This window comes from Ostrea edulis, chromosome 2 (genome assembly GCF_947568905.1).
Source record: "Ostrea edulis chromosome 2, xbOstEdul1.1, whole genome shotgun sequence".
Classification (NCBI taxonomy): domain Eukaryota; kingdom Metazoa; phylum Mollusca; class Bivalvia; order Ostreida; family Ostreidae; genus Ostrea; species Ostrea edulis.
Genome location: NC_079165.1, coordinates 43,233,700 through 43,255,093, shown reverse-complemented (window position 1 = coordinate 43,255,093; position 21,394 = coordinate 43,233,700). Strand labels below are relative to the sequence as shown.

The following is a 21,394-nucleotide window of genomic DNA, read 5'->3' as shown; positions in this document are numbered from 1 at the left end:
TCAATATACATATAGACTTGTTGGAAGATCATGCCTTAATAGATAGATACTAATTAATGCTTTTGACTAAAGCCAGAAGATTATCATGGATTTAAGCGAATACAATGTTTGAGAAAAAATATCATAGACATGTATATTGAAATTTTTTCACATATTTTGCGCATTGGAAAACACTTTTGCCAATGAAACACGTCAGATAATATTCGACTTAGCGACAAGTTGTACAGTGTATTTGCAAATTAGAAATATTATGACGAGCATAGATTTGCGAAATTCTGACTTCAAACGAAACTGTTGAAACCCCTGTAACATTAGTAACGTCAGTAGTCATTCAACAATTCTTAACCTTGTAACTTTAGGAGAAGATAATTTTTATTTCTAGTATGTAAACCTTTATGTAATCAGTATATTTAGAATTAAATGGGATTTAATCGATACTGGTGTATTTTTACCTTGGCATATCAAACAAGGATAATTCTACCAAAAGCGATTTTCGTTAAGGGAGTGTTTTGAATGTCTTCATTTGCGACTTTTGTAATAGTACATGTATATCACAATGAAAATGTGAAGATAACGAACAATGATCCATCTCTTAATTCCTACAAAGAATACAAATTAAGTAGTAAGGCAAACACGTCCCCTGGACACACCAGAGGTGGGATAAGGTGCCTCAGATTGGCCCTTGTTGACCGGTTACGCCGGTGTAAAGACAAATTTTGACCCCCATAGAATAATGACCTGGGGTCATTTTTCGACATCGAAAAGTGACCCCCTAGCCGTAGAAAAATTGGATAATTTTGTAGAAAGAAGACCCAGGGGTCATTATTTTGCGTGTCATACCTGAAAAATAATGACTCCCGTAGAAAAATGACCCCCCTCCCTTTCTTAGCAGATTGATTGATTTTAAAGGAGTTGATACGGGTTTTCAGGTCATTATTTACCCAGAGTTATCGTTCCTGCCGCTTCTCTTATCAAATTTATTCCATGTGTAATTTTTTTTTCACAGTTAATAAATTAAAAGTAAGAACTAGTTCATTAAATTTGAGGAAAATCCACTGTAAGTTCCATGACCAATTACAACTGAAAAACCCCGCATATTTCGGGGACGGATCCAGGGAATTTTCAAAAAGGGGTTCTACCATACATTTTAGTTCTCAATTTAGGGGAGTTCCATTCTGAAAATGTGTTCTATTTACATGTATAGATCTTCTGTAATCAAACACACACATAAAAAAGAGCTGCGTCTAAATACAATACTTCTTGTGTCACAGAGAGGCGTGAAATCTTCTTAAAACTGACGAATTGACATACAATTTTTGCAACTGAAGTCAATACCTTATTTCATTTACACATCATTATCGTTTTTCAAGAATTTTGAAAAATGAGTAAGTGTTGATAGAGGTATTAGTGAGTATGCGAACGATAACTTTGGGTAGACTATAGCATTTCACTGAATAATTTATGCCTATCAGGGGTGTAGGACAAGGGCAAGGGGACACGTGCCCCCTCACTTTTGGAAGATGGGGGGGGGGGGGCACAAGTGGGTTTGTGCCCCCTCACTTTTTTAACACAAAATTAACATAAATTGATCAGATGAGAATATACCACGGTTAAAAAAATACTAAATTCTAATATGCAGGTCCTCAGCACTCAAAGCATTATTTCTTGCATGTACATAACCTATTCTCTCCGTACTACATTATTTTTTGACCGAGTTACGTTTTAAACCGTCATAAAATTGTTAGTTACAAGAAAAATGTTCTCACGGTGAAAATAGTTTATATTAGAAGGGGATCCCCCCATTCCAATGTTCAAAAGTGCAGTATGTCGTACACAGTACAGGGGGGTAGGGGAAGATACAGCTGGGGCACATGTCCCCACACTTTTCAAAGGGGTAAGAAGTATGGTTGTGCCCCCACCCCTTAAGTAAGGCTTTTTTACAATCTGACTAGAATAAGATCCCCGATCCGCTCGTTTGTTTTCATATTGTCTCTACAACATAAATACAAAGGAGCAGATGGAGGATCTCATTTTTATCAGATTGGGATTGTTAGTTAGTACCCACAAATAAAAAAAATGAGTCATTACAGTCGGAAGCCCTCCAGAGGCCATGAATCTTGAATTCTTCAAAATTTTCTTCGGGAGACACGAAAATACATGAAACTTGATTAATGAAGTCAGTAGGAAATGGCATACAAAGTATCTAAAGTGTAAAAAAAAAAAAAAAAAAAAAAAAAAAGTGAGAAGGGAAGTGTAAAGTCGTCCCCCCCCCCCCCCCCCCCCCCCCCCCCCCCCCCCCACGAAATAGGATTTTGGAGTGTCAGAAGGATATCCTACGTGTTTTGTCATTTATTTATTTTATTATTTTTTTAATTTTTTTGCTTGTCAAGTCAAAATGTGTTTAAGGTGGATTTCTTTGATGCCCCTCATTATTTTTAGCCCAGCTACGCCACTGCCTATTGTGTTAAATGATCAGAACACCCTAAATAAAACGCCCAATCTAATTAAAATTAGATCCTTTGATCCGCTCATCTACTATCGCTACACAAGGATCTAACAACTCTCCATAAGAGGTCATCTCAGATTGAACTTTTGCATTGACCAATCAGCGATCGGCTTGAGAATCGTCGGTGCGATTGTATATTCTCGGAAACGACGTCTTCCGAACGTATATATAAACAAGTAAAATGGCTGCGGCCATACCAGCCTCGCCGTCCACACCACGCAGGATATATAGTTTATGTAATATTTGTTGTCTGTGCGGGTTTTCATTTCTAATAAAAGAAGTTGATCGAAACGGTACTGCGACATGGAAGAAGCTTTCGAAGCTGAAACTATACATTTAGTCGTATCATGAGTATTACCTTTGTAGCCAACGCTTAAGTAACTGATACGAGACAGCTTTTTGGTCTGGTCCTTCATCAGGCCTATCAATGGCGAACATACGAGTACATGTCCAGCCTCACGACTAGTTCGTTTCTGAGCTGCAGCGTAAACCTGGAATGGCAACGACTTTCCAAACCCAGTTGGCAAGACAGCAATGCAATCTTTCTTCTTTGTAATATTGCTAATTATTTCCTTCTGTTCCGGTTTCAGAGCGTTCACGCCAAAATCCGGTAATAGTTCTTCGACAATGTTGTCGATTGTAGGCGCCGCCATTTTTTCACACTCCCGAACAGTAGTTTAGATGCGATATTCTGATTGGTCAAAAGATTAGAATTTGATTGGGTGCTATTTTCTCAACAAAGTTCAATCTGAGATGACCTCTTATGGAGAGTTGTTAGATCCTTGTGTAGCGATAGTAGATGAGCGGATCAAAGGATCTAATTTTAATTAGATTGTAAAACGCCGCACTGTCATATCACAGTAAATGCAGTACACCTGCTATCACCGTGTAGAAACGCACTAGAGTAAAGTGTATCACCTTCTACTCTCTCTCTCTCTCTCTGTATGTGTGTGAAGAATTTAGAGGAAGCAAATTTACAAAAAGATGTGATTAATTAAGATTAATTCCAGGTTTAGCACCCTATAAAAATGGCTGATGGGGGGGGGGGGGGGCGCAATTTGTCTCCCCCCTTTCGAAATTCCTTGGATATCCGTATGAGTACACAATTCCCGCCGCTGATCAGAATTAGAGGATTTCCAAGACATAGTAACCCCCCGGCATGTCCATCCAGGTCTGCAGAGGTTGGGCTTATCGACAGAAAAATTACGAGTCACTGTTTTGTTAAAACAAGTAAATTCTTATTTTTGAAACAAAATTACAATTCCTAATATGAATGATAGATTTACTTATAATATGACAATGGTGGACTGCCTCCCTTAGGCATTACCAGAGAAATAATCCTTAATAAAATTTACAAGGGGGTCATTATTCTACGGGGGTCATTTTTCTAAACGTGAAATGGACTGATTTTTTGAAAAAGACATTTTTTCTACAGGCAAAAGGGGTCATTATTCTACGTCGAATATTATTCTATGGGAGTCAAAATTTGCCTTTACACCGGCCACGAGCCCTACATCTTGATCAGATAAACGGAGCAATATGAAGTCAAGATAAGTATGTAAAGAACGGCCTAACAATTGGTATGAACAAGTGAGGATAATGAACATGATCAATCTCATAATTCCTATAAAGAATACTAATTAAAGAGTAAGGCAAATCGGACCCCTGGATATACCAGACGTGGGATCAGTTGCCCAAGACTAGTATGCATCCATGTCGACTGGTCACACTCATCGTGAGCCCTTTATCTTACGGAGTAATCCATAGGCAATCGGAATGTAAAGAACGGCCTAACAATTGGTATGAAACACGTAAGACAACATTGAAAATGATGTATTTGATCGTTATAACGACCATAGATATTCCAAATTCTGACTTTAAACAAGATTGTTGAAATACCTACATCAACTTATTTGTCAGTAGCCTGCCAACATGTAGATTTAAAAGCTGATCATACACAGAACAAGCTCTTGCATATCGAAAAAGGGATATTGTTTATATAAATAAAATGTCCTCGATACAAGTATATCTAAATGTCAAGTTGAAGGCCATGGCAAGATACTTCGTTTTTATGTGGATACTTTGGAATAACTTCTGCCTATTAAGAACATACAAAACGGGTCAGTTTATAATAGAACAATTACATATATGTGATAAGTATCGGAGTGTTAGGAAAACTATAAATCTCTGCAAGCTGCATAAAGTCATACAAATATTCGTTTACATACCTATGGGTTAAGTATGGTTTATCACTACCTTCTCAGGAGGCAATATTCTAGGCATTTCTAGTCCCCCATTTTCCAAACCCAGAATAGCTTTAAAATATCAGTTGTGTATCTAGACGCAAGACTTTGCCAAATCTGTCTCAGAGTATCAATGAAATTTTAAGTAGAAAGTGAAAGGTCTCTGGGAATAAAGTTTATAAGCCCACTCCAGTTGTTCGCATATCCTTGATAGAACATATTCAAATCAGGGAGTTATAATAGTCACACGAGAAGTTTCATTGATCCATCATTTACTAGAGGTGAATACTGGTCTCAACGTGTTATGAAAATGAGAAATAAAAATGGAAAAATTATCAATCCAACGTAATTCAAACGTAATACTATGGGTAAATAAATCTAACGAACGAAGGTCGGGCATCTTGCAGTGTGATGCGATATAGATTACAACACATGAAAGGTGAAGATAACGAACAGTGATCAATCTTAAAACTCCTATAAGCAATACAAAATAGATAGTTGGGCAAACACGGACCCCTGGACACACCAAAGATGGGGTCAGGTGTCTAGGAGGAGTACGTATCCCTTGTTGACTGGTCACACCCGCCGTGAGCCCCATATCCTGATCAGGTAAACGGAGTTATCCGTAGTCAAAATATAAGAAAAACATGTAAGAAAAACTTGTATTTTAACCATATGTTTTATATAGAATTGGCATTTAAAAAAATGAATTACACACACAGAGAGAGAGAGAGAGAGAGAGAGAGAGAGAGAGAGAGAGAGTATTGTGATTGATTTTTATCACACAGATAGGTTTTCCTCAACAATTCATATAACACGAATATGAATCATTTTGAAAAAAAAATCCAACTACTGAATACACAACTATGAACTGACATTCTGTTGATTACACGAAGCAAACATTAGAGGGTTGAATCTTTGCCGGAGAGTTTGATCAAACTGATACATACGTGTATTGTTGAATAGAAGAATGACATACTACTGCCTAATACGTATTATGTTATTCATAATAAAATACTATTTAAATTAATGACATGCTAAGTTTAGAATATCTGATATGAAAGGCGAAGATTACGAACAGTGATCAATCACATAACTCCTAAAAACAATACAAAATAAAGAGTTGGGCAAATACGGACCCTTGGATATACCAGAGGTGTATATAATTACATAAGTATATTTAATTATGCCAATGTGGGTATAAAACGATTAAATTGAATCCTTAGAATGATTGAATTATCAATCGTTATATAAATGCATCCCAATGCCTTCAATTACTTCCCAATACTCTCTGGCCCAAATCTCTGCATGTAATGTATACTGTGTATGTATTTAGAAAATGAAAATTCAGTCATATTAAAATATCACAAACTATTGAATGCTCATGCTCCCTTTTTTCTTTTTATTGCATCAGAATAACATTTTCTTTGTAAATGACGCATCATCAATGATGACTGATAAAATATTGTGTATAATCAGACTATAGTTTTATACGTAAAAACTTTCATTACGTTTATAGGCAAACACCAGAATGTGGGTATCTCATTGTCTTATTTACGTCATCTACTTTTACTTTGTTATCTTCATCTTTTCATTTATTTAGTCAAAGGAAATTCATACAAGCTTGCATAGGTATATATACATGCTTGTATTATTGTGACATCGTTTTAATGATATTGAAAACATTCAAAGTATCATCAAGAGAAAAAAAAAAATGGATGCAAATGTGAAGATAACGAACAGTGATCAATCTCATAAATATCAACGAGTATACAAGATTGACACCAGGGCAACTTCGGACCCCCCAGGAACACGAAAGGTGGGATCAGGTGCCTTTGAGGAGTAAGCATTCCCGTGCCAATTAACAGGAAATGTGATCTGGCAAAATGATATTGAAATATCTAACGTATACACTTGTTCATTGGTAGGACTTGGATTACTCTTTATCTATTATTAGTGTTCTAGTCATATTACTGTGTAAATACGGATTTTCTCTGAGCGTTTTGCCTATGATACAGGGTCTCTAAACACAATATTTATAGTCATTTGAGGTCCACATAACATCATGTCAAATGAAAAGGTGAAGATAACGAACATCGTTCAATCTCGTAACTCCTCTTTGGTTCCAGCTGACAAAGCTAGTAACAATATTGTCTTTGTTTGTAAGACTCATTATTACAACTGTATTTTCAACGAATTAATTCCACTTTTGGTAATCGTACTTATACTCCAACTGCCCTTTCAAACGATGAAGTTCTTCAAAACCATGCTTCAGTTTTAGACACATTTAATATCCCAGTCAATGGGTCGAATGAATATGAGTTACCGTACCTAACTGAATTCCTAAACTACATAAAAACCCTTACAAACAAAGATACATTGCTGGATTCAGTAAGTGCTCTACCAAGCCCCTATATTTGCTCCTCACGAAAATGTTAACAGCTGTGAAGGAAAAACTTCAAACTTACTGTGCGACTACATATGCCAGAAAATCGCAGAATTTCCCCCAAATCAATAACATTAAAACGTATGCCTTTTCAACACTATACACGACCATTCCTCACGATAAATTAAAGACTAGACTTTTTGACATCATAGACAGTTGCTTCTTCAACAAAAATGGAAAATGGAAATATTCATATCTAGTGATCAGTCATTCAAAAACTTACTTTGTTAAACACCACTCTGATTCCACGCACAAGTACTCTGAAGTTGAAATAAAAAATATGCTAGAGTTCCTCATTAACAATATCTTCGTGGTCTTTGGTGATCAGGTCTTCCAACAGTCTTTTGGAATTCCCATGGGCACGAATTGTGCTCCTTTGTTAGCTGACCTGTTTCTATATTCATATGAAGCAGAATTTATTCAAAAACTTCTACGCGAGAAGAAAAAATCTCTCGCTGTGGCCTTCAATTCGACATTTCGATATATCGATGACGTTTTGTCTATTAATAATAATAACTTTCATTCATATGTCGATTTGATATATCCCTGTGAGCTCGAAATAAAGGACACCACAGATTTGTCCACTTCTGCTTCATACTTAGATATTTTATTGAAATTAGACATTAACGGCAAACTGACAACTCAACTGTATGACAAACGGGATGATTTCAGCTTCTCCATCGTCAACTTCCCATATTTATGTAGCAATATTCCATTATCACCTGCATAAATTATGGTTTTCATATATATCTCAACTGATTCGATATGCACGAGCTTGTTCTGCGTATAGTCAGTTTTTAAATCCAGGTAAGCTACTGACAAACAAGTTGATGGTACAACAGTCTCGATTGAAGTCAGCATTTCGCAAATTCTATGGTCGTTATAACGATCTAGTTCGTCAATACAACCTATCATTGGGTTACATGCTGTCTGACGTGTTTCATACCGATTGTTAAGCCGTTCTTGGCACACTGATTTTGACTGCGGATAACTCTGTTTACCTGAACAGGATATAGGGCTTACGGCGGGTGTGACAGGTCGACAGGGGATGCTTACTCCTCCTAGGCACCTGATCCCACCTCTGGTGTGTCCAGGGGTCCGTGTTTGACCAACTACTTATATATTCTATATGTGCATTTAATTGTGAATTATGTTACGCTAATTTTCACACAGTCTTTGCATGCTACAAACTTCAAATACCCTGACTGATATCCACACTAATGTTAATCAAAAATTACACAGAGGCAATGTCTTAAGCTGCTGTCATTATTTTCTTATTCTAAATAAAACACAAGTCTGTGAACTACGTTACAGTGAATTACGTTATGATCAATTCATTCAACACTGTAAAGGAATCTTTTCAAAGAGCAAAATCACTAAGAATCTTTATCATTGACACCGCCTGTCATACGGGAATCTCTAGAAAGGGAATTTACACGCGGGAACGATTTTGACTACTGCAGTGGTGTAAATAATCATTTTAACCACCGATATCCTTATTCAAACAAATGCAACTATCTGATTCCTAGTAATTTCATTAGAATTTTATTTTGAAAATGAAGAATTTATGTTATACTAAGATATCATGACAATAAAATATTGATTTACTCTGTGTTTACCACTAGGGTAGCTTTGTATATAGTATAACGTAATTCATGATTGTGTAACGTAATTCACAAACTTATAAATACTCTGTTTTAATGTCAGATAATGACTAGAATAAGTAATGCTGAGCTCATGCTCTAAGTGCATCAATTCATTTGATGAGAGAAATAATCGATCTCATGCGCGCATCAATTCATTTGATGAGAGAAATAATCAATCTCATGCGCGCATCACTTCATTTGATGAGAGAAATAATCGATTGTATGCGTGCATCATTTCATTTGATGAGAGAAATAATCGATTTGATGCGCACATCAATTCAATTAATGCGCGCAATAATTGAATTGATTATATCTTCCAATAATTAAAGTTACCTTCAATTATTTGGGTTTATGTTATTTTGGTGCATCATATTATCCCACTGGGAGGTGGTGGAATAGCTGTTTGTGATGTATCATGTTTTTGCGACGTATGTTTTGTAGACAGGAAAGTGGTACAGTTTTGTGACATGTTTGAGGGATGGATAAGTCATATGATTGATTAATTGATAGTATTATGTTTTAACGGCCTGCTCCAGATACTCTCACTCATATGGAGAAGCCATGATTGTCAGTGAAGGGCTGCAAAATTTAGGCCTATGCTCGTTGCTTAGGGTCTTCGAGCTGGGAAGGATCTTTATCATGTCACACCTGCTGTGACACACGACCTTGGTTTCTTGAGGTCTCATCCGAAGAACCGCCTCATTTAGTTCCCCCTAACGACAAGCAAGGGGTACTGTGGACCTATTATAACCCGGATCCCCACAGGATGATTATAATACGAGTTCTGACTGAGGGTGGCATTCCTACCTACAGTAACAGTACTACAGACGAGCCAGCAATAGAACATACTGTTGATAAATCCGTGAATGCAAGTGAGCTCTATCAAGTAGATGCGTATGTTGCTGCCATGTACGAAAATAAATGGTATATTGGGAAAATCTTTGAATATGACGAAGATGATCAAGAATATCATATCACATACAAATTACGTTTGATGGGGAAAAGTAATTTAGATGGCCAAAGCATTCAAATAAGATTTGAATTCCTAGTACGTGACATTCTTCGCTCACTTAACGAACCAGTAAAGAGGGACACGACACGTAACATGTTTAATTTCTCAGAAAAGGGTCTAGAAAGGTCCAGAATCATTTTGAAGAACTGTAATAAATCTTTTGATAAGAAAAATGTACGTGTAAAAATGTTTATTTCCATATTAACAGTTACAAGTTCGTATGTGATTTACGTTACACTGTCTGTTTTATCATACAAAGTTATTTTAGTACAGAGTTTATTGTTTAAACCTATCAAACTTAATTGAGCACTAGAAATGGTGTATATGTTGCTTAATTTATCCGTAAAAAGTTATGATTCTGCTTTTCAGCTGTCAGGCAGATATTTTTAAAAAATCCATTGACGATAACATTAAAAGCAACTGGAAAAGATACCTAGATAAACGATGACTAAAGAAACTTTAGAACAAAAAATTATCCCCCTTGTAACTATTCATACCCCCCCCCCCTTTAGAAACATTACGTCGTTCGTTAGACATCTGAATGGGTTTTTTAAAACTGACGTTACAATATATAAAATTCTTAACAAATTCCAATTTATCAACAGTAAAAGACACCCCAAAAACTATCCACAGTGTATTACCGGTATGTAAATATCCTACTTCCAACGAAACAACACGCATTCGGTCCATAAATGTCCAAATCGTCGATGTGGGACGTAGCCATACATAAAAGAAGAAAGCATCTTCAAAATCGGAGCCCGGGATTTCAAAATAGTAGTATGAAACATGTCAGAAAGCATTCGACTCGGTGATAGCTTAAATGCAAATTACATCATTCTAGCGACCATAGAAAATACCAAAGGCTGACTTAAATGAAACCCCTGTCAATTTTTTTGTCAGTACCCTATATAGGTTTAGAAATTTATCATACGCAGAACATGCTGTCGCATATAGTATAGAATTATTTGAGAGACATAAACATCGACAAATATGCAGGTAATAATGCAATATTGCCACATACATATATGAAGTTGACGATGGAGAAACTGACGTCATCCTGTTTGTCATGAAGTAGAATTGTTAGTTTGCCGTTTACATCTCTGTTAATTAAAACATCCAAATATAAGACATACGTGGAATATATTACCTTCAACGAGAGGGATTTTCATGCTTTGAACAAAATTAAATCTACATTAATAACACTATAACTTTGATGTGAAAATCTGAAATCTCAAGTCTAAGAGTTCCAAAAATGAAAATAAATCACGTCCGTAGGGTATTTGCTAGAATGTGCACATTTCGACTTTTTGAGAAAAGTACATCTAAAGGTTTTGGAAACATATTTTTACTGTAAATAAATTATGGCGAACATGATGCATTGCATATGTATGTAAGAAGTTCATAAACAAAATAAGAATTTACCTGTGTACTTAAACGTTACAGTATTGGTTGCAGACTTTCCAAGAAGTTCCATTATATAATACAGTAGATGTACGGTGAATCAATTGAATCCCAAAATGAAAATGAATCACATCCAAGGAGGTGTTTGCTAGAATGTACATATTTCGTCCATTTTTAAAAATAGTTTGATTGTACGATGAAAACAAATTGTCATCATAAGAGAATTCTGACGAATTGAATTGATTATAACGGTATAATTCACAGCTTCGCATAGGTGTATTAGAGTGAAACTTGAATTTATACTATATATAAGTGAACTAATAAACAGCTATTCAGATTATTCTTGTTATTCAAAACTTGCCAGAGCCAGAGCTTACTGCTTATACAAGCTGATAAATACAAACCTGCTTTGTGAGATCTCCAATGGAATGATGTAAAAAAAAAAAAAGGTTTACTCCCAAGACAATGTTTTCTGGGTGTGAGGTTGAAGCCCATTAAAAGGTCAGATGAAGTCTCAGATTAGGCTTTAGGATTGATATTGATTCTGGAGTAGATATTTCTAGCTAAGTAAACTCTCACTCTGGACACTAAGCTCATCTTTCTAGGGTTTCACTCCAGAGATCAATTTTGAGAGAGGGGATGAATTGGTCCACAAATAGGGCTTCCTCTTGGGGGAAAATCTCATATTGAGTCAGACTCGCAAGGCAAATTCTCTCTTTAAATCCAGACGTTCAGAGGGTAAGTCTCCTTATTAGAGAAGTCTCACTCTATATAACACCAGCTTTATATACTATTGATATTAAACCAGATTGTTCACTTATCATTCAATATGAAATAATGAGTACTTTGCATGACAAGCCATTTTAATATTTAACGAGATCAAATAACACAGATGTTTGTATATAAACACATACATATAGGTATAGAAGCTTATATGGTGTTTTAATCATTGTGCATAGGAGTATTAAAAGACAACACCGAGTCGAGAAGAAAAAGATCATTGTAATGGTAAGATCATTTAACCATTCTCTTATAGGGTTCATTTATGCAATTAAATTGCACAGTCTTTAACATCAGTCTTACCCAAAGGGAAGAAGATACTAACCTTTTAAAACTATTTAGGGTAATTACATGAGAATATTTTGTATCACAACAACATCACAAATATACGTTTCGATATGATGTCATTACGTGGCTGTTATAAATAAATCACAAATTTACTTTAAGTATCGCACTATCCCCAGATAAATCTAACCGGCGATGATAACGGTAAACACCTAAAGTTTATCAAAAGTGCTGCTAGAATTACACCGCTTTCACTAAGAAATGATTATTAAACATTTAAACACGAAACCATCAATGTTTTACATTTTACACTGATGCTCTACAGTTTTCTTTGAAAGTTTTCACACATGTATAAAAAGACCTTAAAAGTTTGAGGCGTAGTGTGATATTTCAGAAAAAAATCGGATTGACATGTTAAATGGGATGGAATTTTTTTTCGTTGGTCAAAATTGTCAATGAATGAAATCAAGATGACATGACATGTTTCATACCAATAGTTAGGCCATTCTTTACATACTGATTTGGACTACGGATTTTTCCGTTTGCCTAATCAAGGTTGTAATGACCTGTCAATATATGGGATGCTTACCCCTTTTAGACATCTGATCCCACTTCTGGTGCACAGGAGTCTGTGTTTGCCCTTCTATTAATTTTGTATTCTTTATGGGATTAATGAGATTGATTCGTCCAAACGGCGGCTAACAGGCGTAATCTAACATAACCCGAGGTCTGCGGTGCACAAAACCTAACAACCCCATGTTCAGCAGAATGACATTACAACAAAAGGCAAAACGATTTATTTTACGGACACATTCCTCTCTCTCTCTCTCTCTCTCTCTGGAAGACTGGACGAAAAAAATCATATAGACAACAATGACAACACCACCACCACCACCAACAACAAATACAATTATTTCATTAGAAACAAAACCACTACCAACCAAAATAACAAATACTGTAATCATAATAAATCTTTTCTAAAAAAACCCCAGAACAAGTAGAAGACGTAGTAAAAGATTAAAATGCTTGTAAGGTCCAGGAAACCTTTTGCGGTCATCGCTGGACCACAGAAGAAGAAAGAGGAGAGAAGAGGTGTTAACAAACAGGGCCAGTTTGTATGTAAATGATGTTCCCAAATAGTTGCAGCAAGGGGGACGACAATTTGGGGTGTGAGATTATGCCCAAATCGTCACCGGCGATTTGGGACAGGCGACTTTTTGGGGTGTTACATCAGAAACTTCAAATCGTCGCCCATCCCAAATCGTCGCCGGCGACGATTTGGGACTGGCGACGATTTGGGGTGTAACACACCGTTTGTTATCTCAACTGTTGTTTTTAAAGTTTTACTGCTTGCACAATTTATCAAATATATGAATACACAAGATTACTTAAGAGATTTGACAGAAACACATGGGTTTAATTAAACATATATGAGAATGAAGAAGTTTTGAATTGAGACGTGGCAAATTTTCCCCATTTAGATCTGTAATGCAGCTGAGCAGAAAATACCTTTAACATTCCAGTCATAGATACCAAATTCAAGGTTCACAATAACTGAAATACTTTTCGATATGTAATCAATGAATGAAAGTGTTGGCTACATAAAATGGAAAACTTTGAATGCTTTAAATTACATTATCAAATGTTTTAAAGCAGACAAAATTGAGGACCAAAAATCAATCTTTATCTAATACAATCATGTACATATGTGTTTTGTTTCAGATGTGTACATACAACTAGGGACTTCTGTGTTTGTTGTTTTACATCTATGAATTGTCTGTTTCAGATGTATATACACGGCAAGGAACTTTTGTGGTTGTTATTTTACATCTATGCAGCTGTTGATGGCGTTTGTACCACAGGAATTGCAAAGAAATTGATTAAAGACCAACTGAAAACTTTGGAAAGATCTGTTAACATAGTGGTAGACGATGGTTCCTGCTGCAACCAAAGTATGCTTTACATAAGACTTCTATTGTATCGTAACTTGCAACAGTCTACTGCTTATAACAATTTATGTCCGATGTTAGTATCGACATTATCTGATCTTCTGGACAGATTAAACCAAATCTCTTTTTGATTTTAAAATAATCTAAATGATGCAGTAAATGAATAGGGGTAGATAGCTTGCTGACCTTACAAAAGTTCTTCCTACAATGAATTAATACAATGTATACATACAAATACAAAATATCATTAAATGTATACTAAATCTAAGAGTCGGGTTTTTTTCACGCCCCATTCGAGAATTGTTCACTCAAATAGAAACGTCGCAAGCATTATATGATCAATTACCACAAGTTTTGGCCTGTGCATGGTGCTCAAAGCTGTAGGAGTTCTTTATTTGTCAACGCCTGTCGTGATACAGGACTTCCGAATTTAGGTTATATCCATAAGACCCGATTCTTGCTTCTACACATAATACAGGGCAAGTGACACTGTAGCAGACACTAGCGATGCTAAACGTCTTAGATCGGACGCCGCTCCCGGATCTGGAATCGAATCTTGGATTTCCCGGTTACGAAGTGAACACCTTACCCACTAAGTTACCGCGACCGTTGTTACATAGTAACATTTCCCATTAGTCATTTATTGCTAGGAAAACTGGCTATATAGCAGCTTTGCTATATACATGTAGTTATTATGCCACACGGAAAGCTGGTTAGATAGTGGGATAGCTGCCTAGGCAACACCTACTACATACCAATAGTTGATTTTCAACCTTATTTTCATGCAGTGTAAGTATATAGCGGACCATTTTCAGCTCTAGTTTGCAATATTTGAAAAGAAATTGATTAGCTCTTGATAAATGATACACATTCTTTCCATTGTGGAATTAATTCATATATTTAAAAAAAATTGTATTCTTCACACATGGAAACATTGTAACATAGCAACAGTGTAAGATACCAACTACTGGTGGTAAGGGGGTTAAACAATTACTTGGATTGATAATGCACTGGACAGTTGTGCCAGAGATCTCAAGTTCAATTCTCATAAGATGTAATCACACTATCTATTACATATGTATCTATGTGGTTAAGTAATGGATGTATATCAATTTCAGACATTAACATTCTGTACTTAAGTTATACACACATTAATGATAATATAGGGTTATTGAACTTATATTGGTGGTGAATATTGGCACGAGTTGGCTGTCAAAATGCACGAGCTTGCGAGCGCCAATATTCACCTATATAAGCTCCATTACCCTTTTATCATATAGCTAAAGTATTTAGTTGTTAAATTATATCCCTTTTCACTCAAAATACTCCAAAATAGACGAGAATTCGCCAATATTGGCATCCAAGGTGAAAGTGTGCAATATCATACCGACTGTTAAGCCGTTCTTGGCGCATTGATTTTGACTGCGGATAACTCCGTTTGCCTGATCAGGATGTGGGGCTCACAGTGGGTGACTGGTCAACAGGGGATGCTTACTCCTCCTAGGCACCTGATCCCACCTCTGGTGTGTCCAGGGGTCCGTGTTTGCCCAACTATCTATTTGAATTGCTTATAGGAGTTATGAAATTGATCACTGTTCGTTATCTTCACCTTGCATGCATTTCTTAACTGTTCAATATTAAACCCGTCATTTGGCTTGTTTACGTCGTTATGGTAAGGTCAATATTGAACGCTCATACTCGGAATGTTTCAGGCGCACACAATTTACGCAATGTAAAGTTAGCGTTCAATAAATTCTCGGGATATTGAACGCTAACATTCTCTAGATTTTAGGCAGATTTTATAATAGACTATTTATTAGCTATATAATAAAGCAGTTTATTGATCATGTACTTTAATTATGTTTTTGAAAACATCTGAAGGATTATCTCTTGATTTTTGTGGTTGAAATTGTAAATTCACTCCCAAGTAAATAAATACATTTGTTGTTGTTTCCTGTCGTCATATGATGTGTGCCCATTGACGTATTCGCACATCTTATTTATTTTCGGTCTAGAGGTAGAGCGTTCGTCCTACACGCGGAAGGTCGGGGTTCTATGGCAAGCCCTTTTACTATCTATTCGAAAAATAAGATATCTCTTTAAATTAAAGAGATATCTCTTATTTTAAAAAGATATCTCTTTAAATGAGTGATATCTCTTAATCTTAAGAGATATCTCTCTAAATAAGAGATATCTATTTCACTTAGAGAGATATCTCTTTCACTTAGAGAGACATCTCTTTTACTTTTAGAGATATATCTTACACTTAAAGAGATATCTCTTTCACTTTGAGAGATAACTTTTATACTTTAAGAGATATCTCTTTCACTTAAAGAGATATCTCTTTTACTCTGAGAGATATCGCTTTTTCTTTGAGAGATATCTCCTTCACTTAAAGAGATATCTCTCTAAGGATTCCTAGAGAGATATCTCTCAAAGTGTAAGAGATATCTCTTTAATCGTTGAAAAAGAGATATCTCTCAAAGAGAAAGAGATATCTCTTTCCAATATTTTTATTAGTTTGAATACTTAAGTAATTCTCCCTAAAACGGAAGGCCGCCAAAGGAAATCTTACAATGATAGCTTGGGTGTTGCTAAAACGCGGAACGGAAAATGGAACGGAAGACGGGGGGGAACGGAAAACATATTATGCAATAATGTTATGAGGAGGTCAACATTTTGCAAAATCAAAAGGCTTATTTTGAACAAGGAATGCAGAAATTACAGAGAGAACAGGAAGTCATCCTCAGAATCCACCATTTCATATTGATACCTCATACTAATGCATTATTATGTATTTTGACACGGTGTGTTTTGTGGATGAATATACCAACAGGCGCTTGCTTAATATTTTGCATAGTAAGTTTTAATAAGAATTAAGCAAGCGCCTGTTGGCACCATCTTTTCCCCCGGCTTTGTCACCCCCCCTCCGATTTTGACAGTATGTTGTTTCACAAATGAAGAAAAAATAAATATGGTAACATACTGAAAAAGACTTGAATTATAATTTAACCCCTTTCAAATTCTATTACTTTATTCTGGCTGGTATGGTAAGAAAAGATTTTATGAGCCCATCCAATGAATAAAAGGTACACCCCTTCCCCCCGAAAACAACATTGTAGAAGATAAAATAATTTTTTGAAAATTTTCCCCCAAACATAGCCTTTTTAAATCGAAGGTGCTTTTAATCGAACAACATATGTTTAAGATAACTGAATTTGAATTTGAATTTAGTTCTACACCTGGTACAATATACAGTTATGTATCACATCAAATTTTAAAGCGAACGAGTCCGATGAAGAAAAAAGTTTTGCCTCATTTGGGATGAATCTATGTGAAAGTTCGTACATTTACCGATATCCTTCGGATTAGTGTTGAAACTGAAGAGATACAGCAGGAAAGAAAGATTGAAACAGAATCAATGTTACCTAGGGTGAAGTTTACGACCAATAGTAAGAGGAATTAACAGATTTATTTCATAATATATGAAATAGCTAAAGAGCTAACACAGAATTTATGCTTGAATGGAATTAAAAGTCATCTCATTATTAATCCAAATGTTAAGCTATACAAGTATTTAGTTTAAAAATTAACTGCCAGAAGTCCTCCCTATTTAGGATTGGAGTGCTGCGGTTACTAAGTCTCCTGTTAGTTAAAAAATGATAAATCAAACAAAAGATGTTTAACTTGTTGACTAAATAAGATCATGAATTATTATTGTTTTATACACATCACACTCCTTGTTGTAAGTACACACTTACACGGTATTATGTGTAAATACGTGTACATGTGCGTTAATGACGTTTTGCCACCGGGGGGTGGGGGGTGGGTGGGGGTGGGTGTGTGTGTAAAAACCACGTGTGTTCTTTTCATTCTCTACCCATAGGTGTCACTGTTCGCTAACACCTCTGTCATTACCGAAATTTCGAAATTCTTGTAAATTCTTATACTAACGTTTAACTAAATTCGATTAATAAATTTATGATGCAAAATTTTGAGATATAGTTGTTTTTATCGCTTGTAATAATTCTCAACTTGTTGATTTTAATCAAAATGACCCCCCCCCCCTGATTTTTACCGTTATCTTATCTATATTAATCATTCTAATTCTTAAATTCCGTTCCGTTTCGTTTTCCGTTCCGCGTTTTAGCAACACCCTGATGGCTGCAATCCCGTGGGAAGATTTTGCCTTTTACCGCATGTGAAATGTATACATGTGTAGGTAACAAAAACCAAAGACAATAAATTGATGAAATATGCGAGCTAGACTAGATTTCGCCTCTCGGCAACTTGACAATGTTACCCCAACCACCTCTTGAACCTTTCCCGCCATTTGTACACTAGAAGTATTTTGCTTGGTTAAAAAATAGGGTTACATCATTTCAATGACAATGCAACAGGGAGAAGTCATTATGAACACCGGGATAAAAATCTAAAGAGATATCTCTTTTTGAAAATTTAAAGATATATCTCTCTAACTTAAAGATATATCTCTTAACATCGATAGAGAGATATCTCTTTACGCTAGAGAGATATCTCTTTCTCTCTGAGAGATATCTCTAGCTTTGGGAGATATCTCTCAAAGAGAAAGAGATATCTCCAAAGCGTAAAGAGATATCTTTTGTTTAAAGAGATATTTCTTTTGGTCAAAGAGATATCTCCCTAGCGTAAAAAGATATCTCTCTAACTTACAGAGATATCTCTTTAACTAATAAAGATATATCTCTTAGAGATATCTTATTTTACGAATAAATAGTAAAAGGGCTTGCCATAGGGTTCGAATCCCTGCCTCGACAGACATATTAAGTCGTTAAAACAGGTAGTGACAGTTTCATCGCCAAACCCTCGGCATCAGGTGTGAATGTCACGGGTCCTCGGAAATGACCCTAAAAACGGATGTCCTGTGTTAAAGTAGGTGTGGCACGCTAAAGAACCTTCACTGCTCAATGGCCGTATGCGTCGAGCATAGGCCTACATTTGGAGCCGGTTTCACCAGTTTTGGTGACGTCTCCATATGAGTGAAAAATTCTTGAGAGGGACGTTAAACAAGATAAAATCAATCAATATTCATTTTCGAAAAGAAAAATTACCTTTTGCAATTTCCTTCGTATGGTTTACATTATAGAGCTGAAGATGCCTATAGCATTCCACGCTGAATTTCACTCTGACAGAACTTACAAAGGAGGTTCAGTCTGGGTCTTTGACGATGTTGTTACCAACGTAGGAAATGCGTACAATCCGACAACGGGGAAGTTCACCACGCCAAGGAAAGGCGTCTATCTGTTCAACTGGTACACTCTCAGTAACCCTGGTAGAACATCACATGCAGGATTATACGTAAATGGGAAAATAAAAGGGAGACAGGCAAATAACGATGGTGGTGGAAAGAAGTGGATTACGGCTGGTAGCAGCATCGTCCTGGCACTGGAGAAGGGAGATTTAGTATATATCATGGATGTTCAAGGGAATACATCAACCATGAGTGGAAAATGGACAACCTTTAGTGGTGCACAACTTAGCTGATATGCATGAAAATCAGTTCCTTGAATGATTAAATCTTCAAATCCTTTAATAAAGGCTTATTTAAGTTAATTCAAATTTTAATATCATGCATTTTCATACTGGTCCACAAACAAAAGTATATTCAGTTTATCAACATTATTCAATCTCATAACTCCTATAAAGAAAACAAAATAAAGAGTTGGGGAAACACGGACCCCTGGATATACCAGAGGTGGAATCAGGTGTCTTGGGGGAGTAAGAATCCCCTGTCGACCGGTCACACTGTGAGCCCAATATTTTGATCAGGTAAACGGAGTAATCCGTAATCAAAATCATTGTGTAAAGAACGGCCTAACAATCGGTATGAAACACGTCAAACAGAATTTAACCCTATGACAAGTTGTATTTGTAAATTAGATCGTTATAACGAAGTGCTGACTTTAAACAAGATTGTTGAAACCCGCGTAACATCATCTTATTTGTCAGTAGACTGTCTCGATTTAAAACTGATCATACGCAGAACAAGCTCTTGCGTATCGAATAAATTGAGAGACATAAACACCACATGCGAAAGATAATGAAATAATGTTACACAAATATGGGAAGTTGACGATGGAGAAGCTAAAGTAATTCCGTTTGTCATATATCTGAGTTGTTAGTTTGACGTTAACATCTATGTCTAATAAAATATCTAAGTTTGAAGCAGATGTGGAAGACTCTGTGATGTCTTTTATTTTGAGTTCCTTGGGATATATCGAATCAAAATATGAATGAAAATAATCATTGTTAATAGATAAAACGTATTCGATATATCTAAATGAATTGCAAAATGAACAAAAGCAAGCTTCGTGGATTATAAAGCGTAAACTGGCCCAAACCAGGTTATACTCGTATAACTTGCCCCAGAATTAAAGTCATTCCTTAAATAAATAACCTAAATAATAATACAAATGTCTAATAAATCAACTCTACAGCTTTATTATCCAACAAGACGAAGAGATGATTCAAAGCCCAAACCAAAGTACAGTAGTATTAGTAGTACATAATGTAGCAGTAATAGTAGTAGTAGTACAAGAGGAGGAGTAGTAGTACTAATACTACTACTAATATCGACTCATTCAACGGCTACTTTTGATTCCTACGCGTTGTTTCTGTCCGGGGTGTATTTTGTCTATAAAGCAAAAATACGTGTTTGGTAGTGTGAAGGAAAAACTTATTGGAATTGTTCAATGTGTAATGTTTCCAGTATCAACACATTGAAATGTCCCCTCCACGTGGACAATCCTTTTTTATTAATTATATATAACAAATCAAGGTTTCGACAAAACCTTTTGTATTTCAGAGGTGTATAAACAGAGAGAAACTTCTGTGGTTGTTGCTTTGCATCTGTACAGCTGTCAATTACGAAGAAATTGATAAAAGACTAACTGAAGGCGTTGGAGAAATCTGTTTAAAAAATTGTGATGGATAACAGTTCCTGCTGTTTTCATTCTGACTATTTGATTGCATTTTGCTTTGCAACGGTACACTATTTACTCGTAGATATTACTTTATGTGTGCTGATGGGATCAACTTTATCCGATTATCAACATACGTTACATGTAAAGCTAAGCACAGGGGTTTC

At 35.9% G+C, this 21,394-nt stretch overlaps 2 protein-coding genes across 2 annotated transcripts; one reads left to right on the top strand and one right to left on the bottom strand.

Annotated features, from left to right (window-relative positions):
• Positions 1 to 2,504: 2,504 nt before the first annotated feature.
• LOC130051692 (uncharacterized) lies at positions 2,505 to 3,166 on the bottom strand. Its single transcript, XM_056154109.1, has one exon. It carries the CDS (start codon positions 3,157 to 3,159, stop codon positions 2,575 to 2,577), a length of 585 nt encoding a protein of 194 aa, XP_056010084.1. The 5' UTR covers positions 3,160 to 3,166; the 3' UTR covers positions 2,505 to 2,574.
• A 9,041-nt stretch (positions 3,167 to 12,207) lies between these two features.
• LOC125667039 (complement C1q-like protein 3) lies at positions 12,208 to 19,860 on the top strand. Its single transcript, XM_048900348.2, has 3 exons — positions 12,208 to 12,262; positions 14,106 to 14,271; positions 19,394 to 19,860. Exons 1-3 carry the CDS (start codon positions 12,260 to 12,262, stop codon positions 19,789 to 19,791), a joined length of 567 nt encoding a protein of 188 aa, XP_048756305.2. The 5' UTR covers positions 12,208 to 12,259; the 3' UTR covers positions 19,792 to 19,860.
• Positions 19,861 to 21,394: the final 1,534 nt, after the last annotated feature.

Coding starts and splice junctions, on each gene's coding strand:
- LOC130051692 (XM_056154109.1), bottom strand. CDS start 3,159: ATGGCGGCGCCTACAATCGACAACATTGTCGAAGAACTATTACCGGAT.
- LOC125667039 (XM_048900348.2), top strand. Junction 14,272..19,393: donor TGGTTCCTGCTGCAACCAAA/GTATGCTTTACA, acceptor TTTACATTATAG/AGCTGAAGATGCCTATAGCA.